We start from the raw sequence: 26,502 nt of genomic DNA on the forward strand, positions 1-26,502 counted from the left end.
GTAGCCTGAGTTCTCCCCGTTGTATCCTGTGCTCTGCTTGCCTGCCTGCCTGCCTGTATTAAATATCTTGTGTTGGGTCTGCCTCCTGTTTCCTGTCTGCACTTGGGTCCACATCCTAGCTTGGCAGTTACAAGCCAGGAGTTACGAGCCATGATGGGCCCAGCAGAAGATGGACCCCTGCAGTAGCTGCAGACTGCAGGCCCAGGAGACGGCGATTGGGCACTATGAGCAGATGTGGCACCTGTACATTGTATATTGCTGTTGCACTTTAATGTTACATTTGCCCTCTGGTTGGATGGTAAACTTTTCGCTGTAAACTTGTGGTGTATAATGACAATATGTTTTAATCTAATCTAATCTAATCTAACCGAATCTACCTCCCTGCTCCCTGACCTCTGCCGCCTCCCCATGCCATTGTGGGCTTGCACACCTACACCGTCAAGAGGTTGCTGGACGTTTGTGGCCATGGCAGGGGCCTCCAGTACCTGGTTGACTGGGAGGGCTACGGTCCAGAGGAGTGGTTCTGGGTTCCTGCCAAGGACATCTTGGACCCAGCACTGATCAGTGACTTCCACCAATGTCATCCTGGTCGGCCTGGTGGGACATCAGGAGCCGTCCATAGAGGGGGTCATGATTGTCCCTCTCCTTGTGTGTCCCCTGTAGGTTTTTCAGATGTGCCAGTGTTTTCCCACACGTGGTCCCGTCTCACCAGCTGTTCGTCATCAGTCATCACCCCACTGTGTGGCGAATTCACAAAGGGATTGCGCAGCTTTTTCTGATGCTAAGCCGGCGCAAATAGCTCTGAAACACAGCTTGCTATTCACAGAGGAGGAGCAATGGGTGAAATGAGGTGGTAACTGCATTCCATCAGCATTGCGTCCGGTGCTATTAGCGCGTATTTAAATGAGGTAATGAGCGGAACATGTTCCCCTTTCTATGCAAATGAGCCTCGCCCAAAAACACTCCGAATTCGCAGGCACAAATTGCACCACGCAGTTAAAAATCGACGCAACTAATGTCTTCAGAGATCTGGTGGTAACTAAGCGCAAAGCCCTAAGCACATCTATAAAGGGGCATCATTGCCAGCGTCACTGCCAGTGTCACAGGTGATCATGGCAGCAGTAATTGTTGCCAGACGCAGGCATCGTAATGCCAGGCGTGCCCGTGAAAGAATATTTCGAAGGAGAATATCACTTTTTTGTGAGACCGAAATCATCCGGAGACACAGGTTGCTAGAATTCTTGATCTACTAGATGAAATCAAGGATGATATTGAGCCAGCCACCCAGAGATCCCATGCAATCGTATTTATTATTTAAATATTGAATTCAACTTTGCCATGGCACTGCCATGTTGCCACTGACAACATCTGGTTTCTTTGTTAGTGAGAAGACTGGCATTGCATGCTGTTCACCAGTCAGTGTATTGTAATCTGGTGTGAGCCGGCAGACGAGAGCAAAGTGCTGCATGTGACATGGAAAAATATGGGTGATTTTGCGCAAGCTTCCACGCACACGCCCGTATTCCGATCCGCGCAATAATATTCACGGGGGTAGGACTCGTCGTGGGACACAAGTTCCCAATGCATTGTCCTGTGGGATTATGCCCCCCTGCAGCGATATTAATTGAGGGGCGGATTTGCGGTGATGGAGAAATTAATCAGAATCAGAATCAGAAAGGTCTTTATTGCCAAGTAGTTTTCACATACAAGGAATTTGCTTTGGTAGTTGTTGGTGAGACATTAGCGGACAGACATTAACAGACAGATAATACAATAAAGAGGTGGAGTAAAATAAAATGAAATATGAACTAAGTTAAGCACAATAGAATATAATATAACTATCAAATCAAATATAGGCCAGGGCTGGACAACTGTAAATAAAGAGGTTGAATCAAATTAAATGAGATATAAACTAAAATAAATATAGCACAATACAATATAGTACAATATAAATAAAATAGGAATTATAGGACATGACAGACATATGCAATGACGAAAGATAGTGACAAAAACAAAGGATGCAATGTGTCGTGAAAATAGAAATTACGCAAGCTCTATACATTACGAAGTAAACGAAGTACAATACGAAATAAACAGAGTACTAATGGTGAAAAATACTGTTATGTCTATGCCTCATTTCGGGTTTATTTTCCCCCTTCCTGATATCTGCCAACAGCGCTGTCAGGTGCAAACTGCGCTGGAGCAAATCAGGAGCAAACTGCAAACATATGGGTGTGTCCGCGCTCGTATCTCATCCGCGCAATGTCCTTAGTGGCTTAATGGCTCGCAAAGACGGAGCAGATACCGCACACTAAACTTGTGCAGTGTTTATGTCTGTTTCCCAAGTCAGTCTTTGCTCGTACTTCAGTCTGTTCTAGATGTCTGTTTGTCTCAAGCCACTACTTCAGTCTTCATGTATGTTTGTCAGTGCAGCCTGTGAGCTCTCCCCATTGTATGCTGTACTCTGCCTGCATGCCTGCCTGCCTGCATTACCATGTCAGGGTTTACTCATCATCTGCCTCCTGTCTCCTGTTTGCACTTGGGTCCACATCCTAGCACGCCCGTTACACCCTCAACATACTGAGAGTTGTCTGTTTTCAGAGATGGTGCACTAAAACAGTTATCAAATCAATGATACATCTGAAGCTGAAAAAGCTGACATTAACATTCTACAAGAAGCTTTTATTTCTGACTGAATTAACATAATTGTACTGGTTCTTTAATATGGAAGAGGAAAGATTCTAAATGGGAAAATAAAACAAAGATTGCGCTCATTCAAAATATAAGCGGTTGGCTCATATAATTGTGATCACTGGATTATTTGATTATTGCAGCAGCTCTACCCAACGTAAAGACCATGTAGTGTACTGTAGTAACCATAACTAAGATCAACATTTCTAGTCAAACTCCATACAGTGTGTCAACAGAAATGTGTCTCTTTATCATAGATTAGAGTACTGACAGGGGTTTCAAAGCATTTTGATGTTTCTGAAATACCGAAATCACAGATTTTCTTTATTTTAAAGGGATAGGTCACCCAATGTAAAACATTGCATCTATTGCATCACCTACCCCAAGATTATTCTGTTGGGCAGAATCAACCTAAGTCTCCTCAGAGGCTGCACCCCTGGGGCAGATATTTTGTTGAGGAAAGTATGCGGTCATGCAAGCTAATGTAGATGCAAATCATTTTATTTATAGCGACGTTCAATGTTGAAGAGTTGAGCCATTTGAAACAGCTCACACGGCATTTTGTCTCAATATTTATAGTCACTTGAAATTGGGAGATTTGACACATTGAGTGGAACTGTACTAATGTAAGAGATGATGATATTTTGACCATATCGCCCATTCCTACTTCCATCAGTGGCTCTAGTTGTGATCACCATTCAGGTTTCAGAATAATAATAAAAAAAAATTACCATGCAAGAAATTTGTCACTTCCTTCTCTTTCAACGAATCACAAAAGAAAAGTAAATGTGATACTCTTTTCACAGACAAAACTCCGAATAGTTGGCTGAATGGACGGGCTGTTAGATTATGAACAAAGTAACAGAGACAGAAAGTGCCCGGCCCTTGGAATTCAAACAAAGCACAATGTAGGGAGAGATGGGTCTGGCGTCAGAAAAAACTGGCCCATTATTAATAGAATGAACTATTGAAGTGGCTGGATTATTTGGCATTTAGTAATTACCTAGAAACAGGGCCAGAGAAGCTGGCAGCAGCCACCATGACTAAGCCTGGAGAAACACTGAGAAAAGGATCCCAGAGGATGTATGAGGGAATGGCCGCGATGAGACAGTCAGACCGGGATTTGACTAAATCTAATACTAACAAATCACTGATCACATCCACTCTCAGTCCCTCAGTCAGTCCTGTCTCTGGCAATCATCACTCTACAGCTACCTCCCTTCCTCCTTCAACCAAACGGACATCTAGGCATTTACTGGTCTGGCCATTTGCATTTGGAAGCAGGGCATAAACACACAGAGATAGAATGAAGGGTGCAGTGGCAGTATTTCAGCCACTCCTCCGCCACCTCCTCTGCCTCCTGGCACATCCATTGCAGCTGTCAGCCTGGCTTTACCATGGAATTACTTTCCCATATTAAAACAGAAATTCTGCAGTGGCTACCGTTAAATATACTGTACGTCCAGAGACCCTAATAAATGAACACTCAGAAACATTATAGGGCAATAATGTATGAGTTCAAAACACACGCACACACACACAGCCAAAGCATGCCATCTCTCAAACCCCTAGTGCCCTTTCCTCTCTCTCTCTCTCTCTCTCTCTCTCTCTCTCTCTCTCTCTCTCTCTCTCTCTCTCTCTCTCTCTCTCTCTCTCTCTCTCTCTCTCTCTCTCTCTCTCTCTCTCTCTCTCTCTCTCTCTCTCTCTCTCTCTCTCTCTCAGACCTTGGTAACAGCAGTAAGCGGACCTGCTCCAGTTGCTAATTCACAACCGAAGCGGTAATCTCTCAGAAACGGGACAACTTTGTCTGTAATTTTTTTTTTACTATACAGCCTAAAAAGCTGGGGCTGAAAACAGCCACTGTTGCTGTTTGAAGGTGTTATCACACACGCTGCAGGTCAGCATCTTACGCCACACACAGCAAGCTGTTGGATCTGAGAAGTTAATGTTGGCTTTCAGTGACATTAGATACATAAATACTGTACACACACACGCACGCACACACGCGCGCGCACACACACACACACAACACACACACACACACACACACACACACACACACACACACACACACACACACACAACACACACACACACACACACACACACACACACACACACACACACACACACACACACACACACACACAGGCCTAGGCTGGTGTGGACCGTACACTCAGCAGTCTGTAAGTGATTTTTGATGCTTTTAAATGTCTTCCTCAACCCCCGCTTCTAGCAAATTATCTGTCCCAGGGGAGGCAGGGAGATAAGGGGAGCGCGAGCAGGAGAACAAACAAAAAATAAATAAATAAATAAAGTGGGAGGGGATGATGCAAAGATGCACCACCACCTGGCTTACATGCTTTTCCTTTATCAATAATGTAATATCTTGAGTTAATCCCTCCATGAAATGAAATTCAGTCACAGGAGAGAGAGAGAGAGAGAGAGAGAGAGAGAGAGAGAGAGAGAGAGTAGAGCCATATGAAATTGGTTAAATTTTTTTCCAAATTCCATAATTCTTTTTCCAAATTCCGTTTTTTCCGTTTTAATATTTCAGAATTCTGTATTCTGCTTTGTACGCTCATTTTACCATCATAAATAGTGTCTAATAAGTGGGAATGAATAAATGTCTACAATTTAATAAGATATAACAGTCCATTTAATAGGGCTGTCTTAAATACTTCGAAGCTTCGTTCGATGGGCATGGGATTCGAATATGAAAATAAAATTCTATTAAAAAAAGAAAAAAAGAAATTATATATATATATATTTATTTTTTTTGCAAAATCAAATGCTGTTTGTTATTTAAGATGAGGTCGGACTCGGCACTGACAGATTTGTGTTCATTGTGCTGCTTTTATAAAGCCTCAAATGACGGCTTACAATATTTCATGAAAGCAGTGTTTTGTTTGTCTAAGATTTAAAAAGGTTTAAACTTTACAGCACTAACAAAGTTGAACAAAGTGCTGTACAAGTTTTTTTTTTTACAGTTTATTCCATTTTTATTGCTCAATTCCGCGATTCCGTCCACGATTCCATGAACCAAGCACTGTTTATGGAAGCCCTGCAGCAGGACACTGAGACCCAGCACTGTGTATGGAAGCCCTGCAGGAGGACACTGAGACCCAGCACTGTGTATGGAAGCCCTGCAGGAGGACACTGAGACCCAGCACTGTGTATGGAAGCCCTGCAGGAGGACACTGAGACCCAGCACTGTGTATGGAAGCCCTGCAGCAGGACACTGAGACCCAGCACTGTGTATGGAAGCCCTGCAGGAGGACACTGAGACCCAGCACTGTGTATGGAAGCCCTGCAGGAGGACACTGAGACCCAGCACTGTGTATGGAAGCCCTGCAGCAGGACACTGAGACCCAGCACTGTGTATGGAAGCCCTGCAGCAGGACACTGAGACCCAGCACTGTGTATGGAAGCCCTGCAGGAGGACACTGAGACCCAGCATTGGCAGAGCACTGATCCGCCTAACGTCACCAGCCAGCCGGACACGCGTCTGGCCGGGTGCCTCGCGCTGGAACCCTGCCTCAACAGATGTAGTCCTCTTCAAAAGTCCTCCCAAAGAAAACAAGGACACACAGTGTCATGGGCGGATTCTCTAAACATAAGTCAAGGTGACACGCATGTGAGCCGCCACTAGGGGCAGAGTGGTTAACCGTGTCTGACTGAGTGACTGATTGACTGACTGACTACACTGCACCTTCTCAGAACTAATGCAGTCAAGACTTCTCCTCTCCTACCTTCCTACCCCAGTCAGCATTCACATAAAAGGTTATAGCACTTTAATGCTCCACTGATTCAAAACAGTTAATTTAACATGTAATACAACAACATATTAGCTGTAGTACAACAACACATTATCTGTAGTACAACAATGTATTAGCTGTAGTACAACAATGCATTAGCTGTAGTACAACAATTAGGGGTGTAACGGTACCGCTGTGTACCGAACAAATGCAATGTTACTTTAACCACTAATGGAACGCACTTCCCAAAGTACCCCCTTCCCAAAATATAACTTGCACAAAGGGATGGATGTTGTTCGTTCAGCCCACGCACACCACTGAGAGATTACCTGTAATTTAGCATAGCCTCATAGTATGGCGAACGCAAACGACAAGCCAGAGCTAGAAGACCTACCTCTGGGCCATTATTAATAAATAAATAGGATTCCGGTATATCCCACATTATTACATCAAACCCCACCCCCACCCCTCTGACCCTCACACAAGGTTACAACTTCTCCTGAATCTGAATACGGCAGACAGATCCATTTTACAATGGATTAGAGTTGCTGCCTTCAGGGCTTTGGTGGAGGAACAGACGATCACAAGGACAGAGGGAAGGTTGTCTGCGTCTTAATGACAAAACTTCTATCTGCCACCGGGGTGGAAAGGGATCTGAGCGACGTCTCTCATTAACACCGGGAGCTGTTGACTGACTGACTGGCTGACTGACTGATGGCCCGGTGCTGCCTGGAGATTTGAATACAGATGCTGCTGAGGAGATAATCAGCGAACACACCACCACCATCATCATCTCTCCCACGTCTCCGCCAGGAAATAAAAAGGGGTGTTTAACAAATCATGTCAAAACAATGCGGGAAAAAGGGACACTTATCAACGTATGGGCTTTATTCTCAATTCTCCTTCATGTCCTCATCTTCCTCCTCATCCTCCTCCTCCTCTTCCACCTCCTCCTCCTCCCCTCTCGCTTAGTTTCTCTCTTATTCTGGATAGCTTTCAAATGGACGCCGTGTTCCAACTCACCATCTGTACAATATCTGTGTAATGGTGTTTGTTATATTGGAACACGCCGTCCCGGAGCGCAGTGGTCTCTTCTCTTTTGAAACTGAAGGAGGGGACAATAACTTATGATGTCCCGTTGGTTGGTTAGTTAGTTTAATAACAGCGCTTCAACCTCTCACCACCTCTCCCTCTGGCTCTACCTGATGTGCCTCTCTGGGCCATTATACTGTTACATCATCATCGCAACCCCTGCTCAGAACAAAGCCAACCTTACAACTCCATGGCAACCCGGGCACTATGGCAACCCGAGTTTAGCTCTAATTACAGGACTATAAGTTCAAAAGGGCTGATAGAGGCAAAACAGGCTTCACTATCTATACCACTAAAGATAATAAGGTCCCAGTGCTGTATGTGATCGCATCGGAATCCGCGCCGGCGCTCAAACCATGCGTAGCTGGATCTTGCAAGGTTCGACGATCAAAAATTTTGATGTCAAAAGACATTTACGGTGGAGGAAATTATGCTCAAGTCTTTATTTAAAAAAAAAAAATGTATCCCCTTTTTCTCCCATCTTTCTATTTTTCTCCCATCCCAATTTCGTATCGTCCAATTCAACCCTCCCCTGTCTCGAACGCTGTTTCTTGCCTCCCACAAGCCGGCTGCAATGTGGACGAAGCCATACATAGCACGAGTCCCCTCCGATACTCGAGGTAGCAGCCGTCGCATCTTTTCATCTGCGCGGCGCGATCTTTCAGCGTCAGGGGTCTGCGCTTTGGCGGGGCGCCGCCCCCATCGCTTCTTGATTCTACCGCGCAGGCGCACCAACCGACCTGTAGGAGTCGCTGTCCACAACGTCCGATCCCCACCCCTCAGTTTTCCCTCCCCCTAATACTGCCAATTGTATTAGTGCGTACGACCAGCCAAACTGAAAACAATGTGGAGAGCTGAGCTCGAACCCAGCGTCTCCAGCATTGGTGGTGAGTGCCTTGCCCACTGCACCACCTAGCTGCCCATGCTCAAGTCTTTCTAATCTCTCTGCAATAACAATGCAACCGTAATTATCTGCAAAATTGTTTCACATGGAGGCATGCCGCCACCTGGATACAAGGGAACTGAAAACAAAACAGGTACGGCTGAGAGCGTACTGGATGCACCCAAGAGACGGGGGAAATATGGAATAATCAAGATGAGGGCGGGGTAAGACGAAAACACGGCGTCCCGTGGGGGACGTTGTGTCCAAGCGGTTGTTTACACTCTGTCTTTAACCCCAAAACAAATGAAGGAGCACAAAACACCCAGCGTCTGCTTCCCAGGGGCTGAAGAGCGAGAGAAAAACATTTATTTTTAACCCGTCTGTCGCTCACCGTCTCAGGGATGCGGGGAACGACAGACATATTTCTGTTTAACAGGGTGTACATAATGGTAAATGGTGCATTTATATAGCGCTTTTATCCAAAGCACTTTACAACTTGTGCCTCACATTCACCCATTCACTCACACACCGACAATGGAGGCAACAATGCAAGGTGCCATCCTGCTCATCAGGAGCAGTTAGGGGTTAAGTGTCTTGCTCAAGGACACTTCGACACGCTGCCGGGAGTCAAACCGGGAACCTTCTGATTACCACATGACCGCTGTACCTCCTGAGCCACTGTCTAACCATCTGTAACAATACATTCTTAACGTCATTAGCAATAGGGAGGTGTAGTGGCTACGTCATTGCCGTTTTTCGTGTTCCACCCTCTGTCCAACCCAATGCATTTCCCCATTGCCCATTTCTAAATTGTCTCGTTTAAAACAAATAAAGCATTAACATTGGCATGGTGTACCTTTCTGTGCTTATTCATCCACAATCTATAGCTCAACATGAAAATATTCGCAATTAATCATTAAAAAAAATCGTCGAATTGCATTTCAACCAAAAATGCTTAAACAATAATGTTAGTGATAGAAGGGAACTCATTTTGTGCAAAAATGGAACGTTTTTAAATTTCCATGCGGCAGAATTGTTACAATAGCCGATAATCCATTTTCCCAATGATAAATCCCTATACGGGTGGAACAACCAGTGACGTCGGACTACACCTCCCTATGGAGGACAAGTATTGTATTGGTTCTAGGTTTTGCCCCATATCTTTTACCTATTGATAATTCTAAGTGGGTTATATCAATGAAAGACTGTAACTAGCCACTGTAGGTGAGTGTATGTGGGGAGGTTTGCCAGCACATGGCCAGCATTTTTTTGCCGCTGTTATCCCAGCGAAATACTTTTGGCAAGATAAGTAATGTTGAATCATCAATAAAAGCAGTAATTCTGGACAACACGGTATACTAGTCTCCAGTAAGTGTTAGACAAAGTGGAGGATATCATATTCCCATTGCACCGTGAGAACACAAATCACAAAAAAGGAGAGGGGATTATTTTTAGCTGGGAGTAAGATAAGTGTGAAAAAGAAAAGTATAATGGACCAATTTGTGAATGGGGTCCATTTTGATAACTGAGACAAGTGCTTGCAGGGCGTTTGGTGAACAGGGCCACCTTTCTAAGAATACCATTAAATGTGTTTGTAATATTTAAAACGATTTTACAACTGGAATACTGGGAGAATGCTTTGGTGGATCTAATAGCGGGTTTAACTTTGATTGCAAAAACGTGGGGGTTGTTTGTTTCCATGGAAATTAATATTTAAAGAAACAATTTATTCTGTGACCTTGATATACTGTTTTGATGCTTTGATCTTGTTTAATAATTGTGAGGTTCGCCTCTTCCCTGGACCTTAATTCCTGTTCCCTGGACCTTTAATTCCCTGTCTCCTCACCTCTCCAGCCCCCACCCTCGCGTTTGTTTACTCTCGTCTGCTCTTCAGCAGCCCACACCCTTGGACTACCTTTCATTCTGTGTTGATTGGTCCTTGCCGAACACACACTTCTAAGTCAAGTATCAATTTCCATCACGCACCTGATGTGTGTTCTAATTAGCGCCCCAGTGGGCCTTAAATACCTCGATCTCCCCCCCCAGTCCTTGTCGGGTCGTTCTCTATCTGTAAGCTCCTACGGGAGATTCTCTATAACAGTATCTTATCTGTATCTGTATGCTGGTTCATCTCCGGCGTGAGACGAGGTGCCAGCCTTCGCCACCTGTCGCCGTTTGCCTGGAGTGGGACACAGCCTGCGCTCTCTAATTCTCTACGGGAGGTATTCCAGTGTTCCACTCCAGACCCCGCGCAGACGCGCTCCTACAGCAGACGCGCTCCTACAGCAGACGCGCTCCACTCCAGACCCCGCGCAGACGCGCTCCTACAGCAGACGCGCTCCACTCCAGACCCCGCGCAGACGCGCTCCTACAGCAGACGCGCTCCTACAGCAGACGCGCTCCACTCCAGACCCCGCGCAGACGCGCTCCTACAGCAGACGCGCTCCACTTTAGACCCCGCGCAGACGCGCTCCTACAGCAGACGCGCTCCACTCCAGACCCCGCGCAGACGCGCTCCTACAGCAGACGCGCTCTTACAGCAGACGCACTCCACTCCAGACCCCGCGCAGACGCGCTCCTACAGCAGACGCGCTCCTACAGCAGACGCGCTCCTACAGCAGACGCGCTCCTACAGCAGACGCGCTCCACTCCAGACCCCACGCAGACGCGCTCCTATAGCAGACGCGCTCCACTCCAGACCCCGCGCAGACGCGCTCCTACAGCCGACGCGCACCACTCCAGACTTCTAGCCGGCGCGCTACTACTCCAGATGCGCATCGCTTCCTAATTCTCTACGGGAGGATGCGTCTCTCCGAGCCGGCGCGCTCTCCGAACCGGCGCGTTCTCCAAGCCGACGCGCACCACTCCAGACTTCTAGCCGGCGCGCTACTACTCCAGACGCGCATCGCTCTCTAATTCTCTACGGGGGGATGCGTCTCTCCGAGCCGGCGCGCTCTCCGAGCCGGCGCGCTCTTCAAGCCGCCGCGCACCACTCCAGACTTCTAGCCGGCGCGCTACTACTCCAGACGCGCATCGCTCTCTAATTCACTACAGGAGGATGCGTCTCTCCGAGCCGGCGCGCTCTCCGAGCCGGCGCGCTCTTCAAGCCGACACGCTCCACTCCAGACGTCTAGCCTGCGCGCTCCTACTCCTTCCCTGTAAGCAGCTCTGGCCCTCGCCCTGTCCAAGGCCTTAACCCTGTTTTCTCTGTCCCTGTCTCCAGCCCGCCTCCCCGGGCCTCTGTCCCTGTTCCCCTCTCCAGTGCCCCTGTTCCTGCCCTGTCCTTTGCCCTGGCCCTGTCCTTTGCCCTAGCCCCTTAGCCTGCTCGCCTCTTAAAGGCACAGTGCCAATTTTCCCTAATTCTTGTTTCCTGTATTTTGTGTTCTCCTTTAGCCTTAGCCCCTTAGCCTGCTCGCCTCTTAAAGGCACAGTGCCAATTTTCCCTAATTCTTGTTTCCAGTATTTTGTGTTCTCCCTTAGCCTTCCCCTTAGCCTGCTCGCCTCTTAAAGGCACATTGCCCTTTTTCCTTGTTCCAGTATTTTTGTGTTCTCCCTTAAAGGGACAGTGCCGCTTTTCTGTTGTATTCAATAAATGCCCAGCTCTTGGCTTACTCTCATACCTGTCTTGTGTTGTGCGATTGGGGTCGGTTACAAACCATAACAGTACGACCCGACCAGTCGACGACCCCAGCCAGCACAGACAGTGTATGTTGAGTTTGTCCTTTGTTAGCCTGTTAGCTCCCCTGTTAGCTCCCCTGTTTAGTTTCCCCTGTTAGTTCCCCTGTTGACTTCCCTGTTAGCTTCCCTGTTAGCCTCGTTAGCTCCCCTGCAGCTTGCCAGGCCCCTACTACCGGCATGGCCCCAGTCTGCTAGCTTAGCCCCGGCTGCTAGCACAGCCTCTATGTTAATGCAGCCCTTGCAGCTAGCATAGGCCCTGTAGCTAGCCATGCCCAGGCAGCTAACCCGGTCCCTCTGCTTGGCCTCCACTTTTTGTGTAGCTTTCCCACTGCTAGGACTGCCCCTTCAGCTAGCAAGGTCAGTTTCCCCACTGCTAGGACTGCCCCTTCAGCTAGCAAGGTGAGTTTTCTCCCACTGCTAGGACTGCCCCTTCAGCTAGCAAGGTCAGTTTTCCCCACTGCTAGGACTGCCCCTTCAGCTAGCAAGGTCAGTTTTCCCCACTGCTAGGACTGCCCCTTCAGCTAGCAAGGTCAGTTTTCTCCCACTGCTAGGACTGCCCCTTCAGCTAGCAAGGTCAGTTTTCTCCCACTGCTAGGAATGCAGCCCTTGCAGCTAGCAAGGTCAGTTTCCCCACTGCTAGGACTGCCCCTTCAGCTAGCAAGGTCAGTTTTCTCCCACTGCTAGGACTGCCCCTTCAGCTAGCAAGGTCAGTTTCCCCACTGCTAGGACTGCCCCTTCAGCTAGCAAGGTCAGTTTCCCCACTGCTAGGACTGCCCCTTCAGCTAGCAAGGTCAGTTTCCCCACTGCTAGGACTGCCCCTTCAGCTAGCAAGGTCAGTTTTCTCCCCGCTGCTAGGACTGCCCCTTCAGCTAGCAAGGTCAGTTTTCCCCACTTCAGCTAGCAAGGTCAGTTTTCCCCACTGCTAGGACTGCCCCTTCAGCTAGCAAGGTCAGTTCCCCACAGCTAGGACTGTCCTTCCAGCTAGCTTGTTCTCTCATGCTGGTCCAGCCCTGTCTGCTAGCCTAGCTCCGGCAGCTAGCGCAGCCTCTATGTTAATGTAGCAGTACAGCTAGCATAGGCCCTGTAGCTAGCAGTGCCCTGGCAGCTACCCTGTCCCTCTGCTAGCCCCACTTTTGGTGTAGCTTCCCCGCTAGCATGGCCCAATTTTTTGTTTGTTGCCTTGTCATGTCCCCTGCCCCTCTGTCTGTGTTTTTGGGTCGCCCGGTGGCTCCCGTGGAGGGGGGGGTACTGTGAGGTTCGCCTCTTCCCTGGACCTTAATTCCTGTTCCCTGGACCTTTAATTCCCTGTCTCCTCACCTCTCCAGCCCCCACCCTCGCGTTTGTTTACTCTCGTCTGCTCTTCAGCAGCCCACACCCTTGGACTACCTTTCATTCTGTGTTGATTGGTCCTTGCCGAACACACACTTCTAAGTCAAGTATCAATTTCCATCACGCACCTGATGTGTGTTCTAATTAGCGCCCCAGTGGGCCTTAAATACCTCGATCTCCCCCCCAGTCCTTGTCGGGTCGTTCTCTATCTGTAAGCTCCTACGGGAGATTCTCTATAACAGTATCTTATCTGTATCTGTATGCTGGTTCATCTCCGGCGTGAGACGAGGTGCCAGCCTTCGCCACCTGTCGCCGTTTGCCTGGAGTGGGACACAGCCTGCGCTCTCTAATTCTCTACGGGAGGTATTCCAGTGTTCCACTCCAGACCCCGCGCAGACGCGCTCCTACAGCAGACGCGCTCCACTCCAGACCCCGCGCAGACGCGCTCCTACAGCAGACGCGCTCCTACAGCAGACGCGCTCCACTCCAAACCCCGCGCAGACGCGCTCCTACAGCAGACGCGCTCCTACAGCAGACGCGCTCCACTCCAGACCCCGCGCAGACGCGCTCCTACAGCAGACGCGCTCCACTCCAGACCCCGCGCAGACGCGCTCCTACAGCAGACGCGCTCCACTCCAGACCCCGCGCAGACGCGCTCCTACAGCCGACGCGCACCACTCCAGACTTCTAGCCGGCGCGCTACTACTCCAGATGCGCATCGCTTCCTAATTCTCTACGGGATGCGTCTCTCCGAGCCGGCGCGCTCTCCGAACCGGCGCGTTCTCCAAGCCGACGCGCACCACTCCAGACTTCTAGCCGGCGCGCTACTACTCCAGATGCGCATCGCTTCCTAATTCTCTACGGGAGGATGCGTCTCTCCGAGCCGGCGCGCTCTCCGAGCCGGCGCGTTCTCCAAGCCGACGCGCACCACTCCAGACTTCTAGCCGGCGCGCTACTACTCCAGACGCGCATCGCTCTCTAATTCTCTACGGGAGGATGCGTCTCTCCGAGCCGGCGCGCTCTCCGAGCCGGCGCGCTCTTCAAGCCGACGCGCACCACTCCAGACTTCTAGCCGGCGCGCTACTACTCCAGACGCGCATCGCTCTCTAATTCTCTACGGGAGGATGCGTCTCTCCGAGCCGGCGCGCTCTCCGAGCCGGCGCGCTCTTCAAGCCGACGCGCTCCACTCCAGACGTCTAGCCTGCGCGCTCCTACTCCTTCCCTGTAAGCAGCTCTGGCCCTCGCCCTGTCCAAGGCCTTAACCTTGTTTTCTCTGTCCCTGTCTCTAGCCCGCCTCCCCGGGCCTCTGTCCCTGTTCCCCTCTCCAGTGCCCCTGTTCCTGCCCTGTCCTTTGCCCTGGCCCTGTCCTTTAGCCTTAGCCCCTTAGCCTGCTCGCCTCTTAAAGGCACAGTGCCAATTTTCCCTAATTCTTGTTTCCTGTATTTTGTGTTCTCCTTTAGCCTTAGCCCCTTAGCCTGCTCGCCTCTTAAAGGCACAGTGCCAATTTTCCCTAATTCTTGTTTCCAGTATTTTGTGTTCTCCCTTAGCCTTCCCCTTAGCCTGCTCGCCTCTTAAAGGCACATTGCCCTTTTTCCTTGTTCCAGTATTTTTGTGTTCTCCCTTAAAGGGACAGTGCCGCTTTTCTGTTGTATTCAATAAATGCCCAGTTCTTGGCTTACTCTCATACCTGTCTTGTGTTGTGCGATTGGGGTCGGTTACAAACCATAACAATAATAATAGTAAAACAAAAAAGATTGATCATTAAAACATGTTTACCAGTAGTTTTGTTCTTTCATTAATTTAATGAATGCATTTGTATAGGTGCAATTCACTAATGAGAGAAAAAGACACAAGAGGGTAATGAAATGGGTTTTGGAACAAAATAACTAAAACAGACAGAAATGGGAGCAAAAAAAAGGAATTAGCGGGAGAGGAGCTAACATGACTGTCTAATGTGGTGGCCTGCCAGCCTGCCGCCGTCATATGAAGTATGTCTCAGACTCAGATACTGTCTAATGTGGTGGTCTGCCAGCCTGCCGCCATCATATGAAGTATGTCTCAGAGACTGTCTAATGTGGTGGTCTGCCAGCCTGCCGCCATCATATGAAGTATGTCTCAGAGACTGTCTAATGTGGTGGCCTGCCAGCCTGCCGCCATCATATGAAGTATGTCTCAGAGACTGTCTAATGCGGTGGTCTGCCAGCCTGCCGCCATCATATGAAGTATGTCTCAGAGACTGTCTAATGTGGTGGTCTGCCAGCCTGCCGCCATCATATGAAGTATGTCTCAGAGACTGTCTAATGTGGTGGTCTGCCAGCCTGCCGCCATCATATGAAGTATGTCTCAGAGACTGTCTAATGTGGTGGTCTGCCAGCCTGCCGCCATCATATGAAATATGTCTCAGAGACTGTCTAATGTGGTGGTCTGCCAGCCTGCCGCCGTCATATGAAGTATGTCTCAGAGACTAAAAACTGCAGGTTGTACCGCTGTCCACCAGCACCAAGTGGTTATGCAGTGGGTGGAGCGGGCTGAGAGCTTCATACGCTGCATGCATGATGCTGGCAGGACCTTAGAGCACGGAGCACATTATGCCCTGCTTCTCATTCAGCGGGCACTCTGCTGCTCTGCCCTTCCTCACGCCCTATCTATCCATCCCCATCCCCATCCCCATCCTCTCTCTCTCTCTCTCTCTCTCTCTCTCTCTCTCTCTCTCTCTCTCTCTCTCTCTCTCTCTCTCTCTCTCTATCTCTCTCTCTCTCTCTCTCACTCTCTCTCTCTCTCTCTCCCTCCCTCTCTCCCCACCCAGCACCACAAACACCCACAGCCGAGGAGAACAGTCCCTCCCTGGCGCACATCAACTTTCTTATATTCAGGGGCCCTCTCCCGTTCCCTCCTACTTTCGTACATCTCTCTCTCTGTCCGCCTCCTTCCTCCCTCTCTCCCTCCCTCCATCCCTCCAAAGCTCTGTGCAGTCACCCATTGCCTCTGATCTCAGCCAAAGCGTTTATAATTGATTCTTTAAGGGATAAGCTTTTACTCTCCCTTCCCCTCTCTCTCTCTCTCTCTCTCTCTCTCTCTCTCTCGCTCTCTCTCTCTCTCTCTCTCTCTCTCTCTCTCTCTCTCTCTCTCTCTCTCTCTCTCTCTCTCTCTCTCTCTCTCTCTCTCTCTCTCTCTCTCTCTCTCTCTCTCTCTCTCGGAGCTGCCTAAGTAGGGCTGTCGTGGTAACCACATCACAGCAATCCCGCGGTGTGTCAAGGCACCCACGGATGGAGAACAGTCAACCGCGACAACCGTGGTAAAAAAAGAATTAATACCAAATGGGGCATCATCATTTTTAACTCAGTTCATTTAATGACGAGATTGCCTCGTGCGACCGTTTTCCAGTAGCATGAGCTAACTTCACGTTTCCATACAGTTTACAACTCACAGATGAAATCAGGATTTATTTTCATATCCCGGACTCGAGCCCCCAATGTCTACCTTTTCCTGTATTAATCTGAACCGTAGTAGAGTACAGGGGAGCGTCTCCTAACCCTCCAGGGCCGAAGTGCCGGTCATGTAACGTGCTTGATTATAATGGGATCATCCCTATGTTCCCCGGATCCTATGTTCCCCGGGTCCTATGTTCCCCGCTTGATTGATTAATAGATTGAACATTTTATAAATTTTTATTATTTTATTATTATTAATGTCTGCCTTGTTTCGAACTGGTTAAGCTTAGGCCCTCTTTCGAACTGGTTAAGGTTAGAGTTTGGAATCAGGGCTGGTGGTCTAACATTTTCAATCAATCAATCAAAGCGGGGAACATAGAACCCGAGGAACATAGGACCCGGGGAACATAGACATGCTCCCGTTATAATAACTAGCCGGACTTCGGGTAATTCCCTCTGTAAGGTGGTGACAGTAGACCAGAAAACCGTTCTCTCAAGGACTGGGCATTCATTTCCGTTTGCAGCTCTCTATTCTTAATGTTATTGACTAACGTTACACGCAAATTAAGTGCTGCCTCTCTATACTCGGATTAACGTTTCCCTCCCTACTCTCACTTCGTTAACGTATCATAGATATTATGATCTGTAATGTCAACTGGATAACGTTAGCTTTATTTGCAAACGTTAGTTAACGTTCGCTATCTATAACGTTAGCTAGTTTTCCCCCATGAACAATGACACAAGTTGTGATATTGTTATTGACTAACGTTACACGCAAATTAAGTGCTGCCTCTCTCTACCGTTCCTGCTACACTCTCACTACATGAACGTTTCCCTAATCCCTACTTTCACGTCGTTAACGTTATCATAGATATTATGATCTGTAATGTCAACTGGATAACGTTAGCTTTGTTTGCGAACGTTAGTTAACGTTCAATATCTATAACGTTAGCTATAGGCTAGCTATCTATAACGTTAGCTATAGGCTAGCTATTGGCTAGTTTCCCCCAATGATGAACAATGACACAAGTTGTGATATTTAACTAGCTATGTATGTGCATTCAAATTCACTAACGTTAAAAAAGTGTTATAATAATGTTAAATGTTCGCTTAAATAACGTTCGTTTTTAGTTGGAGAAGGGATATGTGTGACTGACTATTGGCTGCTTGCGTACAGTATATATCCCACAATGCATCACTCTTAAAGGAGCAGGCAACACCCTAATCTACTTTTATCACATTTCAGAATGTTGAGGGACAAATGGATAGATTATCAAACATGTTTAAAATAGTTTCGGGACTCCTACGACCTTAGAATTGGTTTCTAATCACGAATGCGGGTAACTCGCATGTCTTAATAATAAAAAATATATATATATACAGGTATAAAAATTAATTAAAAAATGTAATAGATTTTTTTAATAGAAGTGCGGTACCACCAGCATCCCGCGGTGATTAGCCAACACACACAACCGCGGTGAGAAAATGTCATACCGCGACAGCCCTATGCCTAAGCTCCCTATGCCCGTCCTTTGCTTCCTACTGTATGTCCACCACCCAATTCGTTATTAAAAAGTCATATTTCTAAGGGCAGGGGCGGCGACAGGGTCACACGGATTAAACGTATTCCTCAGATCTCTACCAACTTTGAATTTGCATCCCACCCCTCTACCCCCCCCCCCCCCCCCACCACCACCTCCCCTCACCCCCCTTCAACCATTTAGTTTCCTCACATCTCCCTCTTCTGAGGCCTGTAAACCTATGGTGTCAAAACCCCTCTCTATCGCTCCGTAATTAAAAACGCCCCAGAGAGGCTGTGATCACATGCTGTTGGGAGGGGGAGGGATGAGTGGACCACGCTGAAAGAGAAATCGAGTCCTATGAACACCCCCCACAAACAAGCTACCCCCCCCCCATCCCCCGACCCCCTGGGCCACCTCCCCTTCTCTCCCCCATAGGAGCTGACACTCTGAGAAATTAGCCGCAGTCGGGAGTGTTAATGTGTTTACTAGGTAAACCGGGGTTGGATGCTGAAGGAGGTACCGCTGTGTCTAGCGGCAGTCGGAGGTTCTATTTACTCTGGATGTAAAACCAAGCACAGACTTCTAATATATATCCAAGCCAAAGGGGGTAATAGAACTGGATAATTGTCGTGTAGATGTATCTTGGCTCTGACTTCTAAGGAAAAGTGGTAGGTGGTAAACAATGTAAGCTAGCATGGCACACAGGGGGACGCTACAGTACCCTCGCTACAGCACACGCTGACCTGTAAAACCTGCCTTACAGTCACAAGTGTTTAGGAGAATACCAAGTGTACTGTGGAGACTCATTATAATAATATTGTATAGTCTTATGTCCTTGCCCAGCTTCCCACTGTCTCAAAGCGTGTCGGTCACCATCTTACCGTGCCTAGAGTACTATACGCCGACGGGTAAAATGGTGTCACCGATTTGCAATAAATAGAAAAAATAATAGTGTGTACGACGTCCTTGGCCCTTGGCTTGTTTGTCAACCTATCCACGTGTGTAAAGACATCTCTCAAACAGAGGCAAAAATGTACTGCTTGGTATAGCACATTTGTTAAATTTTTTTGTTTTTGTCTGAAGTGTGGATTGGAGTTGAGTGGGATGGGTAAGAGGTTGCTATTGTTGGACCTACCGCAGGGGGAAGAGAGGTCTGGAGAAATTCACAGTATAATAAGCTACTATATAGCAATTATCTATATATATATATATATATATATATATATATTATATATATATATATATATATATATATATATATATATATATATATATATATATATATATATATATATATATTGTAATATAAGTATAAACATATAGCCAATATAGTAACTTATTATACTGTGTGAACAACAATAGCAACCCATTACTGTACCTATCCCCACTCAACTCCAACCATCAAACATCACACATCAGACCATAGAGCACTTTGTTCACAGGGCCATTAAAATGTTTTTGTATTACATTGACTGGCAAATTGTCAGTAAATATGCTTCGTGTGTGTGGTGCATAGACTATTACTGCCCTCATGAGACACACTTGCAACAATCACACAAAGCCCTTCGTGCTGTAGCTACAGTAATGGCGAAACAGATGTCCCTTACGAAATAATTTTTAACCCCCCACTAGTAACGCTAACAATCAAGAGGTGGTTTGAATCACAGGATATAGACTGGGGCTATAAGGATGCCATTGGCAGACTATTTCAGTCGGAATTCTCCTCCCATTCCGCTATCTGCAAAACTATTTGCAAAGTACTTGTACTGTGGAAAACATTAAGGCAGTACTTGCACAAAAAAAAAAGGAAAAAAAAGATCTTTCAGCAAGGCAACAAGGATGTAGTACACAGGATGAGCTACACTCCTATGCTTGCTAATTAAGTTAACGTTAGGTAACGTAGCAGTAACGCTAAACAGAGATTGTCTGAAGGAGTCATCGAAATATTGTTACGTCAGAGAACACATTTATTCACAAATGGATCACCATTCGACATTATCGACTGCTGTGACTGATAATAAGTCTTATGATTACTTCCACAAAACCATGTTTTCATGCATTTCTTTATGACCGCAGTACATTTATTACATTATGGCCATTGCCATTGCATTTTACATTTGGCAGTGAATTAGAATTGTATCGGCCACGTGGCCAGCCCAAAACATTTCTAGCGTGAAACTCTGGACTGAATGCGCCGCTCTCTTCTTTACACCAGAAGTCTCGCTGTCATTTGACAGTCCAGATGATCAGAGAGACACAGACACTGTGTCAGTGAGAGACACCGTCCTCGTTGTTTTGTTTTTTCATTAGAGATGCATCCATTACTCAGCAACGGCCTAATTGATCGCCATCTTTGAGCACTACAGTAATAGCAAATTGATTGATCTTCCCTCATGGGGGAGTAGGGGTGGGGGGTGTGACAGAACCATTGCCGATCACAGCTGCATGCGACCAGAATAGCAACTCGGAAGAAGGGAGGAATAAAGGAGCCTGTCGGTGTCAAAAACAGTAGGTGAGGAATGATAAATTAAAGAATGATTTGAATATCTGATATCACAACTGGCAGGGAACTCGGATGAACTGTGTGTGCTGCCATACGCCGTTTGTCACGTTTACATACTCTCTATAATATAATTAAAGGATTAGGGCTCGGATTTAAGCTGCAAAGTCAGAAAGCCTCAATGAAAGGTTAATTTAGTTAATTTTTCGGCTTTCATGTCATGACGAAAAAAGCATTTTACGCTTCGGAAAGCAAGCCATGAAACCGGGCCTTTGTGCCTTAAATGAGTCGTTAAACAAAGCTTTGGTACAAAGGAGGGGCAGCTGAGCTGATGTATGTGGCGGCTGTGGAACGTGATCCGTGGCCAGGTGTCTCTGACGGGTCCATGTTATTGATTCCATCTCATTAGCGCCACTTCCCTCTGAGCCACTGGGGGGAGGCCGCGCTGAAATGGAGCCGATGGTTCAATACAGGTGATCATGGCAATTATGTAAGAGTCTGGGTGACACGGGGGAGCGTGTACGGGAGGAGGGGCACGGGTGATTTGTGAGCTGGTAGAAAGGAGTGGATTAGAACCAATGGACCTGACAGCTGGGCGGAGCCGAGAGGGACTGTGTTTCTACAGCTACTGCTTCCATCAACAAGACAAAACCAAACCAAAAGTAAAGCACAGCCTGACCTGAGATCTACTTTTTCCACTGAAAATCTGTTGTGAAAAGTAACAAATAAGACTAAACACATGTGTCTTAGCACTTCAAACTGCATCTCATGTAATACAAAAAAACGTGTTGTCTAATTCTTCTTATTGTCTATGCTTGTCATTATAGACAGATAGACAGGTAGATAGATAGACAAGTAGATAGATAGATAGATAGATAGATAGATAGATAGATAGATAGATAGATAGATAGATAGATAGATAGATAGATAGATAGATAGATAGATAGATAGATAGATAGATAGATAGATAGATAGATAGATAGATAGATAGATAGATAGATAGATAGATAGATAGATAGATAGATAGATAGATAGATAGATAGATAGATAGATAGATAGATAGATAGATAGATAGATAGACCCTAACCCCAACCCTAATTTAAGAAATGGTTAAAATCCTGAAAATGAATAAATATTCTATATGTATGGTGAGGACTGAAGTTAATAATAATATTCATGAAAGAAAATTGGAACAATACAGTACATGAGAAAGATGTGTTTTTACTGAGATCGCAGTTTCAGTCACTAGGGAGACAGGTAGTGGATTTTTTAAAGGTTGACTCGAGGGTTAAGGTACATTTTCTTTCCTGCTGATTTATTATTATCAGGTGATGAGGTCTTAAGCTGGACCTTGTAGATCTCCAGTTGAACCCCTGAAACCATGAACCATATAGAGAGTGTGAATGTGATAATGTCACAAGAAACAACTCAACCTCTACTGTCTACAGACTCACCTTAATCGATAAAAAATCACCTGAAAACCTAAAATAGAGTTATATGGTTTTTTTCATTTCGAGGTACTTTTAGAAAACATATTTCCAAGGACAAGGAAGGAGAGAGAGAGAGAGAGAGAGAGAGAGAGAGAGAGAGAGAGAGAGAGAGAGAGAGAGAGAGAGAGAGTGAGAGAGAGAGAGAGAGAGAGAGAGACGAGGAGGAGAGGGGTGACTAATGTGCAATAAAAAGGTGATGACTGAGGACTGGATATTGGACACTGCATCCTATTGAGTATTGGCGCCAATAATACCCCACTGACTGCAATGACACAGTCTTGGCATGAACAGGTGAGACACTGTCACTTGCCTTTCTCTCACAAGGACATACTACACCTCTGTTGGCAGCGCTAATGGAAGATTTAACACCTGGACATGGACAATGAACACAATGCCAAATCAATACGGGTACAGTAGCACCGTCCAGTCCATCCATCCATCCACAGATTACATAGTTTCCAACCCAACGGAGAGAGGACAGTGAAGGACACACATTAAGCCTTAATGTCGCTGCCTCTCTATATTTCCCAAATTGATCAGGGCAGCGAGAGAAGCTACAATCCGCGATTGCCATATGTAGTGGAAGCCATTTGTTCCTAGCCATCTCCCATGGGCAGAGAGTGTGTGGCTGGCGGAGCTGGTGGTGTTGGGGGTGGACACGAGCACAAAGTGCCTATGGAGTTAATCACAGTTTTACTGCTGCCATGCTCTGGGGCGCCGGGGCACCGGGAGGAGTAGAATTGTAATAGATAGAATGGTTATTCCCATTCCTGTGTATTTCTGTGGTAATTTGGCAGGTATACCTATAGAAATGACTGCCGTAGAATGTTTGACAGTGTTGTACTGTGTCCACTGTAGTCTATTGCAAGCAACTGCTCGTTTCGATACACATACAGTATACTGGTGTACATGGGGGTTAGATGTTCGTATCTAGGACACTTGTGCAGTATTGGCAGTGACGGTGCCGGGGATTGACTAGGGCCCGGGCAATCCATTAGGATGTTGGCTTCCTGCGACCATGAAAACAAGATAATCGAGATAAACAAAGCAACCCTTCCATTGCCAGGTGGCATCCCCAACCCACCTGAAATGATACACATCTATGGATGCACACACTGCTGCATATACATACAACATATACCTGGTATTGTATAAGCTTGTATAGATATAATATTATGTTTGGTCTATAGTTTAGTTCATAGTTTTAGTTTATAGTCTATAGTTTTTTCTTTTCTTTATTTTAATCCTCTCTTTCTCCGATTTTTTCTCTGTTTTCTCCCCGTCCCAATTTAGTCATTGTGCCAATCCCCCCCTCCCCTACCTGGTTGTTGTGCGCATGTTCTCCTACTGGTCAGTACAAGGGAACCCTGAAGTCATCCGCACGCTTCCTCCGACATGCGCGGCGACAGCCAGTGACTCTTTTTTCACCTGGCAGAGAGGACTCTCATTGGTGAAGTGTAACGCGTGGGAGGTCACGCTGCCTTCATCAAGTCCTGCCTCCGCTGAGCAGGCGCCCAGACCTGACCTGTAGGCGTCGCTGTCCACAACGCCAGATTCCCACCCATGACTTGCCCTCCCCCTAACCCAGCCAAACGGGTTAGTATAGCGATCAGCCCAAGCCTGACTCCGGGAGTTGAGACCGCAGCCTCTTGCATTGGTGACGAGCGCAATCTCCGCTATGCCACCTGACCGCCGCTATATAGTCTATAGTTTATAGCTTATTTGATTAATATATCTGCATTATTTTATCCCACTTTATGATTTGCTCTTGCTGCTTGTTTTACACAGATCGTATGTCTTATTTCTTTGAGCACTTTGAACTGCAATCCCCTGTATGAAAAAGGTGCATGCTATTTCTGTGCTCGCAGTGAAGCTCCTCTCCACAGCATTATGTCTCCCGCTGAGCTGTTCCCCCTGGTCCACTGTGCTGTACTAACACATTGGACAGCACTACAGCACGACCCTCTGCCATCAGCACAACACAATGCAGACACATCAGCACATTACAGAGAGCCGTGCACTCGCTGCTGTGCTGCATGGGTTTATGGGCCTGGGTGGGGGGGGGGGTATTCTACCTCAATGGAGGATGAGTGAAGGGCAGTAGAGGGAGAGAGTCATAGACAAGGGGTGAAGAGAGAGAGTGGTGGTTGGCGAGAGAGAGAGTGTGTGTGAGTGAGACAGAGAGCAAGAGAGAGAGAGAGAGAGAGAGAGAGAGAGAGAGAGAGAGAGAGAGAGAGAGAGAGAGAGAGAGATAGAGAGAGAGAGAGAGGGGGGGGGCGGGAGAGACTGAGAGAGAGATGCATGAATATAGTGCGGTAGAGCAGACGTCTTGTACTATAGTAATATTGTACAGTGTCAGAATCATTAAAGATCAGTGGAGGTCTGCTTAATTGGAAGCACCATGAAGAAAGCTGATATGATCATGTCAGTATTATTACATCAAACTGATTCTTTAGTAGCACTGTAGCTCATAATTTGTTATTTGTAGCTTACATGACACCAAATTCTGTTGACCTAATTCATTCATTCCATTCTCTATGTAAAAAGGCTGTTTTTGGTTTAATAAATCAAATCAAGGTGAAGGCTGACATCATTTGAATCAGAAAAGATATATCAACAGCGGATTCAAACACAGAGATACTACAAATCCCCAAATAATCGTACCCTTTACTCTTTTTACCATGCAAGATTACCTGAAGAATATTGTCGACAGGTGTTCCTTGTTAGTTGACACACGGACAATGTGAGATTAAATATTCCGTCGTTAACAAACCAAAACACTCCACTGAGACAAGATAAGACCCAATATTGAGCTCAATACTGCTCTATTCCTGACAAACCTAAACCCAAAGGTCAGGCAGAAGAGACAAACTGCAAACTGTACAGAGGTGGCTTAACAGACCAAGTGAGCTTGAAAACCAATCTTGTGTCGACACCTGTAAAAGACATCCAGAGCCACAGACTTTAGTCCAAGGTACTGTTGACTGGGCAGACACAGGGATTTGCAAAAGCGGTCACAAACCACGAGAGGAAGTAGGTTATCAAATTAGACGTTAAGGCAGGAGAGTTGCATATTAAGGCTGTGATGAGGTAACAAATATTTGATGCAACATAAACCACCTTTCCTTCAAAAGACTCTCTTAGCCCCAACATCCTCTATGGCCGCTCAAAGTCCCCTCTGAGCAGCCATAGTGGGGTGGTGGTCATGAAAGAGACAGCATCAGACAGGCTAACAGAGAAGAGGTGGTGCTGTGTAAAGACAGGCTAACAGAGAAGAGGTGGTGCTGTGTAAAGACAGGCTAACAGAGAAGAGGTGGTGCTGTGTAAAGACAGGCTAACAGAGAAGAGGTGGTGCTGTGTAAAGACAGACTAACAGAGAAGAGGTGGTGCTGTATAAAGACACAGCATCAGACAGACTAACAGAGAAGAGGTGGTACTGTGTAAAGACAGGCTAACAGAGAAGAGGTGGTGCTGTGTAAAGACACAGCATCAGACAGGCTAACAGTGTTGGGCTCATGGGGGTTGGTAGAATCAAATAAGAACCTGGATGAAACAAAGGACTCTGCCACGAGCACGTTATTGGAAACAACTGTACCATCAGAATGGACATAGGAAACCGGGAGACTTTAAAAAGTGTTGAGTTGAACCTGGCTCTGGCGAGCCCAGTTGGTGCCAGAAGTAGAACACAGACGGCGGCGTGGTTAAACCGGACTCACCACTGTGAAGTCTTCGCCGCTGCACTCCATGCCGCGGTAGTAGCAGGACAGGAGCATGTCCTTGATGTCATGGCCGGTGCGGTCGTAGAATTCTCGCATGTTGAAGGGGCGGGGCTTGTAGCTGTCGAAGTCGGCTCTCTCCTTCAAGACCTGCAGGACGCTCTCCTCCACCATGTGTGTGTCTCGTATCTCGTACCTGGAGGTTGGAGAGAAAGGTTGTAGAGTCAGCCCGTTATGATCTTACTAACCGTTTGCGGTGCAATGAGGACACGTACTGTACATAGACACACACACACTAGGGGTGTGGGGAAATAGACCCCAAGAAAAAAAAGTGAAGGTCTGGTTCCTTTACAGTGCTTTTGGTGTGAGAGATAAAGTAACGTTTTACAGAAGGATTCTATGTTTTGCCAA

General features: G+C 46.9%; 1 protein-coding gene across 1 annotated transcript in view; it reads right to left on the reverse strand.

Annotated features, from left to right (window-relative positions):
* asic1b (acid-sensing (proton-gated) ion channel 1b) overlaps positions 1-26,502 on the reverse strand; it is a gene marked incomplete at its 5' end in the record, with an annotated part of 514,910 nt that overhangs the window by 430,195 nt on the left and 58,213 nt on the right. Inside the window, one exon of the mRNA XM_084316401.1 lies at positions 26,092-26,287. Within this exon, the coding sequence (XP_084172527.1) occupies positions 26,092-26,287 (196 nt within the window). The remainder of the gene's footprint in view (positions 1-26,091; positions 26,288-26,502) is intronic.

The sequence above is a fragment of the Notolepis coatsorum genome, assembly GCF_963971535.1.
Source record: "Notolepis coatsorum genome assembly, chromosome: 6".
In the NCBI taxonomy this organism is placed as follows: domain Eukaryota; kingdom Metazoa; phylum Chordata; class Actinopteri; order Aulopiformes; family Paralepididae; genus Notolepis; species Notolepis coatsorum.